This window comes from Phascolarctos cinereus, unplaced genomic scaffold (assembly GCF_003287225.1).
Source record: "Phascolarctos cinereus isolate Bilbo 61053 unplaced genomic scaffold, phaCin_HiC Scaffold_2;HRSCAF=192, whole genome shotgun sequence".
Taxonomy (NCBI): Eukaryota; Metazoa; Chordata; class Mammalia; order Diprotodontia; family Phascolarctidae; genus Phascolarctos; species Phascolarctos cinereus.
Window position 1 is genome coordinate 62,416,721 of NW_027555625.1, and position 14,596 is coordinate 62,431,316.

The 14,596-nt window shown below is 42.0% G+C and overlaps 1 protein-coding gene across 1 annotated transcript in view; it reads right to left on the reverse strand.

Annotated features, from left to right (window-relative positions):
* PHAF1 (phagophore assembly factor 1) overlaps positions 1–9,161 on the reverse strand; it is a 64,127-nt gene extending 54,966 nt beyond the window's left edge. The window contains exons 1-2 of the mRNA XM_020989402.2: positions 8,817–9,161; positions 1,647–1,729 (exon numbers count right to left, since the gene is read on the reverse strand). Coding sequence (XP_020845061.1) covers positions 1,647–1,729; positions 8,817–8,880 — 147 coding nt within the window. The 5' untranslated portion in view covers positions 8,881–9,161. The remainder of the gene's footprint in view (positions 1–1,646; positions 1,730–8,816) is intronic.
* Positions 9,162–14,596: the final 5,435 nt, after the last annotated feature.

The following is a 14,596-nucleotide window of genomic DNA, read 5'->3' on the forward strand; positions in this document are numbered from 1 at the left end:
TCTCAGACCATACAACCATCTCTTCTGTGCAGTTTGCTCTAAATGATTCTATGACTCTTTTATAACTACATGACACCAACTTAAGCTTGTTTTCCTATTGGTCCAAATGTAAACGGGTGCCATGTCGTCTAACTCTTTGGGGTTAGGCCACAAAAAAAACAATTCAGTACTGGGCACAATGTCGATTCCCTAATAAATGCTGGATAAATAGTTTAACAGCTGGCTTGGGTGAGAAGCATAGCTTGTGGCTAGGGAACATTTTCTGTGTGTGAAGGAAGCTTGGGCAATGCGAGGATAAGATTTATGTTCTTGGCGAAAGTGCTCAGTTCTAACCAGTCTAGACAAGCCCCACAGAAGTATCCATAGAATGTTCTTTCACAACTTCCCTGTCTCTACTTCCAATTAGTGTTTTCTAATTTGGGTTCTAAAGCTCTTGGGAAGACAAGGAATTGAAAACATCAGATCTTGGTGCTGGATGAGTCCTGACAGGCCATTTAGTCTACCTCCCTATCTTTAGGAATGTTATCTATTTTTTTTTATTTATTCAAATATAAAGTTCTTGCGTACCCTGTGCTAGGTGTTTGTAGGGGGATATCAGGATAATTAAGAACAAGTTCCTGGACTCAAGGTATTTATCTGGGGCTAAAAATTAGTGTTTAATTATAATGAATATTAATAAGGAAGTTTGTGATATTTAACACTGTATGGTACAAAGTACTCCAGGAATCTAAAGGACAAGTCACTATTACAAGCACATAAGATTCATCTTTTTAAAATGATCCTCAAAGGAGATTCTTCGATATCATTCACAAACCTAACCCAAAGTTGCAACTGAGGAAACTTTTCCTTAATTCTAACCTAAATCTCTTACACTGTAGTGAAAGCCTATTTCTTACTCTGTCATTGAAAATGACTATAGAGAAAGATCCTGGTTTAATTTCTAGTGTGGCTGAAATATCAAAGGCTAGAGTGATCCAAAGGAAAAAATGGGATAGCAACATTCCTGTGGGTTTGTTCTCTCTTTTTTTCTTAGAGAAAACTTGTCATTTCTAAGTGTTACAACATCTTTGTGGAATGGGTGAGCCATACCTTTCTAAAGGGCAAGGGTGAGGTCACTGCTCAGATAGCTAAAAAGTTGTATTACAAAAGACAGAAAAAAAAATTCAAACCCAGCCAGCTCTTGTTTTATACTTTTATACTTGGAGGAGGCTGGTGAAAATAAAACCCCTTAGAAAATCAAAGAAACAGTCATGTTGGCTACCTCCCCAAACTCATGAGCATTTTGGCTTTCTAAATGCTAAGGCTGCTGAAACATCAGCAGATAAATCTAGAAGTCACAAAAACAAGTTCATTAGTCAGCACAATTCCAAACCTAGTAGTAATAGCTCATCAGGACAAAAAAACTGAAGGTTAAATAAAGGAAATGCATTTTGAAGTTGCTTTTTCCTAGAACAGCAATTATCTGATGAAATTACTGGTTACCCTGGTTTCTCCCCTTCGTGTGGTAATAACATATGGAGTACTGTATGCATAGTGGCTGAGGCCACAATCCATGTGTTTTAGCAGCATCACATGATGCATCACAACCTGTCATGACTCACTTTTGAGTGAAGACGTTCTCACAAAACAAACTAGTCATCACTCACCTGTTCACTGTAGAGAACCTGGACATTTTTAATGACACGACAGTATTTCTGAAGAATTGCTACAGCCTGAGCCAATGGCATTCCTGAAACAAAAGAATGTTAGTTTAGTCACTGATGTGACAAACTTAAAACAACAGCAGCAATGTGTAGAAGAGTAGTAACACCATGCATGGCAGAAAGAACAGTAGATTGGGGGTCAGGAGGCCTGGGTGATAGCCTCAGCCTTACCACCACTAAATAGCTGTGTCATTCTAGGCAAATCACTTCCTCTCTCTGGATCACAATATGTGTGTCCTTCATTTGCAAAACGAGGGGATCAGACTAGATGAGCTCCAAGGGCTAGCATTCTATAATTTTAACTATAGTGTACAACCATAAAAATATAGCCATACTAACAAAGCTATTTTACATATTATTTCAGTTAGCAATTGACTGCTGAAGCATTTGCTATTCACCCAACTAAAAAAAAAGCTCTAATTATTTAGCACTTGACATTCATGTTGCTTTTCTATTTTAAAGTATATTACCACAGCTATATTATAGGTACAGGATATTTCCATCAGGCTAGAACCAATGACTATATTTTATATAATTATAACTTCAAATTTTGTGATTTTGAATATATGTAACTACTTGAGGGTATTCATTATTCATATTAATCAAGACCTGGCTGTATATACCCTGTTTAAAAAATCCAAATTTCCATAACAACTTTTCAGAAGGTTTAAGAAGACGCAAGTACACTGAAATGTTGATGTGCATAGGACTGGATGCATATAATACTTTTCAGAACATATTTTAATATACTAAGTTCTCAGAAAGCAAGAACATAGTACATTCTTTTCACCCCATCCACCTTGGTCCAGCTAAGTGAAAAATTTCTGACATAATAGGAGTTGCCAGTTTTTTTTTCAAATCAAAATTATACAACCTATAGGCAAAATCATTTTTAAGGCATAAGAGAAATGTGAATGCAAAACAAACAAAAAAAATCACAACTGTGACTCTAAAGTACAATATTTGTCAAGTTTGGCCTTTCTTATTTTATGGTTTGAACACAAGGAGCTTCCTTTTCTCTCATTTAAAAGAACTCACAAAAACATACAGTCCAAGTTAAAACAACTGTTTAGTGACAAATTATTTGAGTAGGATGAATCTGGAGGTGCTAGGTTCACTCTGCCTTATAACCATGGGGAAGTGACTTTTCACCACTTGCTGCCTCAGTTCCTTCAATTCCTGAAATAGGAGTGTCACCTGTGCTTTGGCTCAAATGTGCAGTACATGTTAAAATATTAGAAACTGTCTTGTTCAACTCCCCTCCTCCCCATTTTACAGAAGAGGAAACTGAGGCCCCAAGAAGGGAAATAACCTATCCAGGGTCACATAGCTTATAACTGACAAAGCCAGAACCTGAACCTAGGCCTTCCTGGCTTTTAATGACTATATACTTTCCCATTAAGCTACACTGCTATTTCACACTTTTTTTTTTAACTAGAAACATAAGGGGGACAAATAAGATCAACCTTACTGGGATGAATCACATAAAGAAATACACGCTTAATGGAGAAGTATATGATATAGCTGTTTTAACCATATATCGTGTATAGCCAGAAAAGGGTAATTCTTCTAAGAGAATGCTCTCCAACAACTAGAAGTCAGTTTCTTTAAATCAATCCTTCAGCCACCATGGCTGGAAGTATGTGTTGCCCAATTAGCCCAAAGGATATTATTGAGTGTGAAGCCTTTGACCCAAAGCATTATTCCTTCAATCTCTAAAAACAACACATAAAAGCTTAGTAAAGAAGCACCGCGCCTGCACAAAACAGCCACTTAGGAAACAGAACTGCAAAATTAACTCCAATGGCATGTTTGTTACCTTGATCTAAAATATAGCACTCATTAGAAGCACAAAAAACCCACCAAAAACTGTTTGTCTTTCATTTAATAACAGATATATTAAACTTGCTGATCTTTCCCCTATTGATACTACACGGATATGAAGTGATATTTATACCAAATTTTTTTCGCATGACTCTGTCCTTAGGTTTTAAAGACTTAGTAGTGGCTGAATCATTCAATTCTGTATCTTTTGGGGAGGGGAGAGCAGCAAGGACTACAAAAAACTAGCTTGATACTTCAGTTCCAAAAAAAACACTGATACTATGAAACCATTTTGTCCCAGAGGAACAAATATTTCTTTTTTTAAATCTATTTATCTATCTTTAGTTTTCAACATTTACTTCCCTAAGATTTTGAGTTCTAAATTTTCTCCCTCTCTCTCCCCTCCCCAAGGGCAGTATGATATAGGTTATATACATACATTCATATTAAACATATTTTCACTTTAGTCACATTGCAAAGAAGAATGAGAACCAATGGGAGAAACCACAAGAAAGAACAAACCAAAAAAAGAGCAAATACTATGCTTCGATCTGCATTTAGACTCCATAGTTCTTTTTCTGGATGTGGATAGCACTTTCCATCATGAGTCTTTTGGAGCTGACTTAGATCCCTGCATTGCTGAGAAGAGGGAACAAATATTTCAAAGATGGATCAGCAACTAAGTCTGATCTTTGTCAGAAACAGAAAGACATATTACCTCTTAACTGTTTATGTCCAAACAAAGGAATTCTTCCTTAGATTATTAAAGCAGTTGGCAAGAGGCAGATAAGAGGCAGTGGATAGAACTCAGGACCTGGAATCAGGAAGACCCAAGTTCAAATCCAGCCTCTGACACTGTGGGACTCTGAGCAAGCCATTTAACCTTTGCTTCAGTTTCCTCATTTGTAAGATGGGGATAACAGGGCTTACCTCGAAAGGTTGTTGTGAGGATCAAATGAGATATTATTTATAAAGCACTCAGCACAGGGCCTAGCACACAGTAGGTGCTATATAAATGTTAGTTTTATTATTGTCATTTTTTAAATCTACATTAGTGCTCTGGAATCACCTCATCAGGCAACTCCTGCAAAGGACAGCATTAACTCACATTTCTGTTTATGTGATTTATATAGTTTATAAGTGACTTTCCTCATAATTCTGCAAGGTAAGCAGTACAGGTAATATTGCCCTATTTAATAGAGAGCTGAGGATAAGAAAGAGGAAGTAATTTGTCTATGGTCTAAAAACTCCTTTAAGTGATGCAGCTGGTGATAGAACACACCTCTGATCACCACACCAATGTTTTTTCTACTGTATCAGGATAGATCTCCAACGTGGTTTATCTGACCACACTGTGGAGCATGTTTATTTAGGAGACCATAATTCTCTTTTGACATTGTGTTTACTTTAGTTACCTGCTTGTTTTTTTTTTAAAGAAAAACTCACTGCTTCTTTATAACAATCCATTCTCCAAATTCCATCTATTATGCACATACCATGTGTCAGGCACAGTGCTAGGTGCCTGAGTATGTCATATTACTCAATCATCGTCTGTTCTCCTCCAACACTTAAATGAACAAAATAAATTGCATGCTCACCTTTTCCTTAGTTATACCATTTTTGCCTGGTGTTTTTCTATTTCTTCATCTCTGATGCTGTCCCAAACTCCAAGTGTTACCCAACTAAAGGAAGGTGGCCAAGGAGCTCAATTGTCTCAATAACTGACTGTGCTAGATGCTGGATGGGTCCTGGGGACCAAAAACACTGGCAATCAAGCCAGGCCTCAAGACAATGCTCAGGGATGGTGATATGAATGAATTATCAACAGATTTCCCATAATGTGAAGCCAAGTTTTCAACAGAAATCTATTACCCTTGGAAATGACTACTCTAGAATTAGGTACTTATACCTTAATACAGGTCCCCATTAGTGCAACTAATAAATTCCCCAGTGAAGTGGTCGAATTATTTGCACCCAAACTGCATATTTCATTGAGCTGGAACTAATTATCAAATTTTACATAATTATAACTTCAAATAATGAAAATCTGAATAGTTAGCATATACACATTACTATATATCCAAATGCACAGTAAATGCTACTCAGTCATAGAATTTCCTGTTTTCTAACAAAAATCTCCAATGCCAATCTCTACTAAATAATCTTACATTATTTATTAATTTTCCAGAAGAAAATCACTATTTTTTTCCTTAAACCAACGGCCTTCGGCTTATGTTCCAATCTTTGCTGAATCTCAGAATGAGTTGGAAGAGCAGCAACTGCAAAACAATTTGTAAACTTACTTTTACTGAAGAAAACAAAAACAAGCTCTGATTTTGTATAAAGTTCAATTTTTTTTCGTATTAATGATGCATGTGTGGGGAACCTGTCGCCTTCTAGGCCCTCAAGTTTGGCCCTTGAGAAGTGAAAAATTAGGTGACTTGCCCAAGGTCCCACAGTTAGTGTGAGAGGCTGACTTTGAACTTAGGTCTTCCTGACTCCAGGTCCTGAGGTTCTACTGATTCAGTCAAAGGGCCACAGGTTTCCCACTCCTGAGGAAAAATGTAAACTAAAGAAAGTTGGACTAGATGACCTCAAAGTCCCATCTAGCTCTAATCTATGATCTTACATAAAAAAAATATACATATGGCAATAGATAAAGCACTGGGCCTGTTGTTAGGAAGACCAATTCCAGTTCAAATTTGGCCTCAGACACCTCCTAGCTGTGTCAACTTGGGCAAGTCACTAACCCTGTTTGCCTCAGTTTCCTCATCTGTAAAATGAGCTGGAGAAGGAAATGGCAAACCACTCCAGTATCTTTGCCAAGAAAACCCCAAATGGGGTCACAAACAGTCGGATATGACTGAAAAACAACTGAATAACAAATATCTATAAAGCTCTTTATTACATAAAGCATTATATAAATGTGAATTTTGCATAGTGGAAAGAACACTGGATTTTCAGTTGGAAGATGTAGATTCAAATCTCAATTGCTTGCTACGCTACCAGCGTTACCTTACACAAATGCCTTTCCATCTCTGGGCCACAGTCTCAACCAGTTGTGAGGATGAATGGCCTAAATGATCTCAAAAAGATCCCTCCCAGTTCAAAAAACATATACTTCAAAATTAACATAAAATCAAATTTGCAAATAATTAAACTTCAAAATTCACTTTAATGTTGAGGAATCAAAACATCTTCCTAAAATAGCTTCCAGATGGTCAGTGATGAAATCATTCTCTCATAATTTCATATCTGAAGAGCTCAAAGTCAGTTTTTGCCCAGGCAGTAGTGACCTGCTTTATCCCGTTATGGGTTAATTTGGAAAAGCAGGACCTGCTAGATTTCACATTTACCCACCAGTCCTAACTCCAATTCCAGGAAGGGCCAGCAGCCAGCAAAGAGAGATAGATGATACTTAAGCCACAGTGTGAAGTGATTCACCAGACATTTAATTCCTAGAAAGGAACAGGTATAGGAGGAAAGTACTTAAAGACAAGAGTCACAATAGGGCACACAACTAAACTGTCAACTTGGTTCCTTCAGTATCATGTTCCCATTTTCCTTCCCTCTGAGATTTTGAATATTCCTACTATATCCAGATTCTAGCTACAAAACAGTCAAGTACATTCTTAAACTGCAATTGTAGGTCTGTCTAACCCTTTGAAGATGATGATGTTTGCAGTGAGGGTAGCGAGGAAAACATGCTAAGGTAATTAAAAAGCTCAACCTTGATGGGCTTTCCTGACTGAAGTCAGTATCTTGAATAGATTTGGGAATAGGGAAATAATTCCACTAGACTACTAATTCTGTTCTTTACTACTTGGATCACACTGAGAGTTCTGAGCGATGTCAAAAAAATGTGATTAAGATCTGAGAGTTGACTAAAACCACAAAAACAAATCACTCCATACTACCCGTTCAAGAGAGGTTAGTATTTCCACTGGAGTCAGTCACTGGGCAGAGAAATAGTAACCAGTTGAAGCCCCAGAAGGACTACCTAGAAAATAATTTTTCACTTAATTGAATTCAATTAATTTTTAGCAGCACCTCTGGCGCCAGGCACTGAAGATACAGGAACAAAAATCAAACAGTCCTTGAGATAAAGAGCTTTTATTCACTAAACCTTATCAAGACTGTGAAGTGAGAGGCAGAAAAATCTCCCTTGCTACTTAAAGACAATTTGCTTCGATTTGAGTGCAAACTAAATTACAATTCTAAACAACTCAGAATATGTTGAACTCCAATGGGAAAGTAAGGGACAACTTCAAGAAGCAAAGTGTTCTGAAAGGTACATAAAAACATAAAGGGGATCCATAAGTTGTTAGCATCAACAACCTTTCCCTCCCCTTTTTTTCCTAGAGGCCACACACTGAAAATGCAGGGCACTCATGTTACTAACGTGATGAGCAAACCAATCCAAGCCCAAGTAAACAGAAAGGTGAAGATCTGGTTGGAAGAGGAGGGGGGAGGGATTAACCCCAGCATTCAACAGGAAAAACAAACAAACAGAAGGCAAGGAGGGGCGAAACTCAGGCCTACCGGCGAGCAACCAACCTTTATTAAGGTTAGACTTGATTAGACTAGGAGCTCCTTGGGAAAAGGAAGTGTGCTTTTTTGCCTGTCTTTGAATTCCCAGCGATAAGCAAGCATTTAGTAAACGCTTGTGGAATTGACTTGATTCAGCACTTATTACAGGCCAGGACCCAAGCACCCTCAGCGCGGGATCTCAAGCTTCCCCCCGAACTAGGATCCTGCAAAGGGGCCTGCCCCAAAGCACCAGGGCGGGCCCATCACCTGGCCGGACGTGGGGCCGAGGGATGAGAATAGCTGGCCGGAGCCAGAGGGAAACACCTGTGGGAAGTGGGGAGGAAGCGGGAAGGAAGGGAGCCTCCCGTCTCCTCTCCATCTGCCCCGGATCATCTCCGCTGAGAGGGGAAGGAAAGGCTGGAGCCAGACACTACCTGTCCAAGCCCAACGGCAGTGGGGAAGGGAAGTACACCTGGGCTGTGTGCTTACACATACCTACCTGGGCCGCGCATCCGCACACCGGGTATGGGGGGAGACCCACTTCTAGCTTCACACCAGGTCCCGAGCTCCCACTCCCGGCTTCACCCTCGGGGTCACCCCCCTCCCCCGTATAGGTGTGAGACACACTTCTGGCTCCATGGCTGGACACGCTCGGGGTCACACCCCCACCCCCACAGCTCGCACTCGGTCCCACTCACACACACACACACACACACACACGGAATGGGGGTCTTTCCCCCCCCAAGCCCCCGCACTCACCCAGCGTGAGCTCCCATTGCTCGTTGCCCAGCGATCGCTCGGGCACCACCTCCAGGTCGAGCATTGGCCCGGCCGGCCGGGCCGTGGCGGGGCCCGGGTCTCGCTCTCGGTAGGCGCTGGGCGGCTTCCCGCGACGGCGGGGCCCGAGCGGAGGAGGAGGCAAGGTGCTGAGGCCGCCGGCTTCTCCCTCGGCGCCTGCTGAGCCGGCCTGCGGCCCGGGTCCCGCCTCCTCCCCTAGCACCGCCGGCGCGGTCCAGCCAGCCTGCCGACGCCCCTTGCCTAACCTCACCTCAGCTCCCCTCACCGGCAACAGCGGCTGCGGCTGCGGCTGCGGCTGCGGCAAAAATGCCGTACGACGGCCGTAAAGCGCGCAGGGGCGGGGAAAGGGGCGGGATGAGCTCGGGGGCGGGGCCTGAACGGAAACCTCCGGGGGCGGGTGAGAGACGCGGCGTGGGGGAGGAGGAAACGGGGGAGGAGGTGCGGGCGTCTGCGCTGGGGCGGAGTCGGAAAGACTGTACCAGCGAGAGGGGGAGACAGGGCTGAACCATTGGACGGCCCTTGCCAGGGGAGCTGACCCAGCCCATGCGTGGTACAGGGAAGGAAGAACAGGTGTGCCTGGGCTGGGTAGTGAAGGGGAGCAGGGACAGGAGCAGAATAAACCTGTCAGATTGCCCTGCGTTACTGAGGCTGTTCTTCCTTCTCTGCATCCCACAACTCTTACACATTTTCCCTCGCCCTTCTCCTTTCCTGGACACCCCTTCTCTCTTCAGCACATTCCCCCCACTACTTCTCCCCACTGCACCCCCGAGCCCCTTCATTCACTCCCGGCATCCTTTCCTGCCGTCCAGACCGGCTCGTGTTGTTCATTCTCAAAAGCCACTAGGGGATGCAATTGGGAAAGACCTGAGTTCGAATTTACCCACAGACCTTTGGTAGCCGCTTGACTCTGGGCAAGTCCCTTAACCTCTCTCCCTCAGTTTCCTCATCTGTTAAATGGGGATAATAGCACCTACCTCACAAGGTTGTTTTGAAGCTCAAATGAAATTACACGCTTTGCAAACCTTTTAAGCCCTGTATAACGCTCGCTGCTATTGTCAAAGAAAGCAAAGCTAATATTGTACTCTGCATTTAGGCAACAGTTCCATTTAATACAACAGTAATCCATACCCAAACATTTCTAGCTCGGAGAGAAATATCCAAACTAGCATATCCACCCCATGACTTCCAACATGACTCTTTGCCCCCAAGAGGATTATTTCAGCTAACATTTATAGGAATCTTGAATAAGGAAAGATATCTTAAAATACAGTGGAGGTTTCACATTACAGAAGTGAGCCACCAAATTGCCATCCCATTCCTCCAGGGTTACTGACTTCCCTTAGGGTCATTGTTGTTCAGTGGTCTCTGGCTCTCCTTGACCCCATTTGGAGTTTTCTTGGCAAAGACACTGGTGTGATTTGCCATTTCCTTCTCCAGCTCATTTGACAGATGAGGAAACTGAGGCAAACAGGGTGAAGTGATCTGCCCAGGGTCACACAGTTAGTGTCTGAGGCTGAATTTGAATTCAGGTCTTCCTGACTGCAGGGCTTACACTCTATCTACTGTGCTACTTAGCTGTCCTTTGCCTTGTAATTTAATGCCTACAAGACATAGAAGAGATCCACCTTTAATCCATTCACCCCTCCAGTCTATATGACAACCAAATCTTAAGGTTTCTACCTGCACTTTGCCTCTGGAATCCGTTCCCTTCTCTTTCAGGTCACAAGATCACCTCTCAAAGCCAGGCTTTCATCCCTAGGGCTATCCTTATTGGTCTCCTGCTTCCAGTTTTTTCTTGCTATAATCCATCCATCCAGTTACCACTTAAGTGCTCTTCTTCCCTCTGTAACTTTCCTCAGTCAGCTCCTAGGATCATAGCTTTAGAAGGGACCTCAGGGGACAGGGAATGTCCTTTATAGGTGAGATGAGGGAACTGAAGCCCAGGAAGGTTAGGTGGCCTGCCCCAAGTCACCGAGGTAGTATTTGAGTCTAGGTCCAGCGCTGGACCTCAAGTCAGGAAGATCCATCTTCCTGAGTTCAAATCCTGCCTGAAACACTTACTACCTCTGTGACTCTGGGCAAGTAAAGCCCTTCACTAATGTGAATTCACTAAAGCCCTCCATCCTACCTTTCTGTCTTTATTACACCTTACTATGGTCTACCAGGGGTTGGGAACCTACAGCCTCTAGGTCCTCAAGAGTGGCCCTTTGAATTCAAACTTCACAGAACAAATCCCCTTAATAAAAGGATTTGTTTTGTAAAACTTGTGATGAGGATGGGATCTAGATCCCAAAAAAGAAAAACTCTGGACTTTCCCACAAGTCCAGATCTCTAGCCTGAGGCTATAATCCCATCAACTGGCTTTTCACTGTGGCTACAATCTATTAAGCTAAACCTAGCCTGGCCCTCCTTTGTCTTACCTCCCTATGGCCCCTGGCACTTTCCCACTCTTAATCCTATCTAGGCTCCATTTTCTCCTGGCCTCGGGGTCCAGGTCCCTGGAGTTCTATTACCTCATAGACTACTAGGCCACTCCTAGATCCCTCCCACAGTCTTTCTGTATATAAGGTCCATCTTGCCTCCATCAAGGTGCTTAGATTCTTAGAATCTAGCCAATAGCTCACTAATGTTCAGACTCCTTAAGAGTCTGCCCAATATGATGGATGTTCTAATAAACCTTGTCTTTGGCTGAAAGAAGGATTGGGTCGAATTCTTTCACGCAGGACCCGAATGTTGTGTTTTTGGGGTCCCAGCATCCCTAAACCTCAACACTTGCGCTCAGTCAAAAGGCCACACCTGAGGCCCTAGAAGGCCACATGTGACCTCAAGGCTGAAGGTTCCCTACCCCTAGCCAAACCATCCTTTTATTTTCTCTGTTCCTCATATATCTCCTATCTCCAGGTGGCTGTCCTGGCTGTCCCCCCACAGTGGAAATATACTTCCTCCTCACTTTTTTGTGTTGGAATCCTTAGTTTCTTTTAAAACTCAGCTCAGATGCCAACTTTTACAAGTTTTTACTGATCCCCTTTGCTGCTAAGGGGAATCACCCTATATCTCTAAATTATCTGGTATTTATCTTGTGTTTTATGTATAAATATAGTGTGTATATGCATTTAGACATATAATATATATTACACACACACACACACACACACACACACACATATATATGGAGAGAGAAAGCACACATTTTTTTTTCAGGTAACTGGGGTTAAGTGACCTGCCCAGGGTCACACAGCTAGTGTCAAGTATTTGGTCTGAGGCTGGATTTGAACTCAGGTCCTCCTGACTTCAGGGCCAATGCTCTATCATCCACTGTGCAACCTGGCTGCCCCAGGAGCACATTTTCTTGAGCTACTCTCCCAACTCACACTCATACTGACAGGGCAGTCCCCAGAACTCTGCTACCATAACCCACCCCCCTAAACACACACACACCCCAAGAGTTCTCAGGGTAGCTCCTGAGGGTTTAAGAGTATTTTTTCTAGTTCTATTGTTCATGAGCCCCCACTTGCGTGCTTCATCCCATTATTATCAGTTTATATCAGTCAACTAGACTTAATGAACTTTTGCAAATGAGTATTTACTGCAAGAGTATACTTGGTAGACAACATCCCCCAACCTTCCAAAAAAGACATGCTCTTCCACAAGTACATACAGTCTAAGGGAAATTGAGCTCAAGTTTGGAGAGCACATATGGCATAGGGGTAACTCATGGTTCCCGAAGATCCTTTTGCTGGAGTCCTTAAGATATTCCCCTTAGGGAATGGTGCATCTTTTCTGCTATGCTCCTTGAAGATCCTTGAATCTACTTTTCTTTATTTAGTCCAGTTGACCCTCAGCTTCTATTGCAGACATGGCTATAAGCTTTTCAGAGGACAGGAAGAAATCCAAAATTCTGACCCTCTGAATCTTACAAGTAGTGAGAAGACTGAGGCCAAAGCTGAGGCTAAGGCCATTATCCTGAATTACTCCCCTTCCTTGCCCCGCAAAATGATTCCTTCTCAGGGGCTTAGTTGGAATGACTCTTCCCTATTCTGGCAGATGTTTAAATCTTTGGGTTCTGTGAATGCACTTGCTGTTTTATACAAATTTCACAGAGCACCACCAGTTTCCTCAATGAATTCAAATGCACTTCCTATGTCGAATAGTTTAATTTCATCTGTGACTTCTAAATTGATTAAACACCTTCTAAAACCTATGATTTATCAATCAATACCTGGGCCTTCTTCATACCTACTTTATACCTCTGATTGATTGTTCTCTCTTGTCATGGGTGTCAGGGCATATATCATCACTTATATTAAATGGGGTGAGGGTAATTACTTGATTAGCTCAATTAACTGCCAACCTGTGTGCTTAGTATTGTCCCTCTCCAGAATGTAAGGCTTCTTTTTTTTTTCTTTTTGGTGAGGCAATCGGGGTTAAGTGACTTGCCCAGAGTCACACAGCTAGTGAGTGTTATGTGTCTGAGGTCACATTTGAACTCAGGTCCTCCTCACTCCAGGACCCGTGCTCTATACACTGTGCCATCTAGCTGCCCCTTAAGAGTGCTTCATTTTTGGAAAGAATCCACAGATCTCCTCCTGAAAGAGATCTCCAGAGGAAAACTCCTAGGAATATTGTAGCCAAATTCCAGAGTTCCCAGGTCAAGGAGAAAATATTACAAGCTGCCAGAAGGAAACAGTTCAAGTACTGGAAACACAATCAGGATAACACAAGATTTAGCAGCTTCTATGTTAAAGGACCACAGGGCATGGAATATAATATTCCGGAGGGCAAAGGAGATAGGATTACAACCAAGAATCACCTACCCAGCAAAACTGAGTATAATCCTTCAGGGGAAAAAATGGTCATTCAGTGAAATAGAGGACTTTCAAGCATTCCTGATGAAAAGACCAGAGCTGAATAGAAAATTTGACTTTCAAATACAGGACTCCAGTGGAACATGAAGAGGTAAACAGGAAAGAGAAATCATAAGAGACTTATTAAGATTGAACTGTTTACATTCCTGCATGGAAAGATGATATTTATAACTCATGAGACCTATGTCAGTATTAGGTTAGTTGAAGGAAAAAAAATTATATATAAGTATATATATATATATAGATAGATGGATAGATAGATAGATAGAGGGCACAGGGTGAGTTGAAGATTAAGGGGTCATATCTGGAGAATAACATTAAGGGATGAGAGAAGATGATACTTAGAGAAGAAGAAAGGGAGAGGTAGAATGGGGTAAATTATCTCACAAAAAAAAAACAAAACAGAAAAGTCTCTTACAGTGGAGGGGAAGCAGGGGAAGGTGAGAGGGAATGAGGGAATCTTATTCTCATAGGATTTGGCTTAAGGAGGGAATAACATACACATTCAATTGGGTATGGAAATCTGTCTTACCCTACAGGAAAATAGGGGGAGAAGGGGACAAGAGAGCAGGGGGATGATAGAGAGGAGGGCAGATTGGGAAAGGGGGTAATCAGAAGTAAGTACTTCTGAGGAGGGACAGGGTCAAAAGAAAGAATAGAATAAATGGGAGGGCAGGATAGGATTAAGGGAAAGTTTTTTTACAACATGTCTACTATGGAAGTGTTTTGCATAACTGCACATGTATAACCTATATTGAGTTGTTTGCCTCTTCAATGAGGGTGGGTGGGGAGGGAGGAAGAGAGAAAATTTGAAACCTAAAGTTTTAAAAACATATGTTTAAAAAAATGTTTTCACATGCTACTGGGAAATAAGAA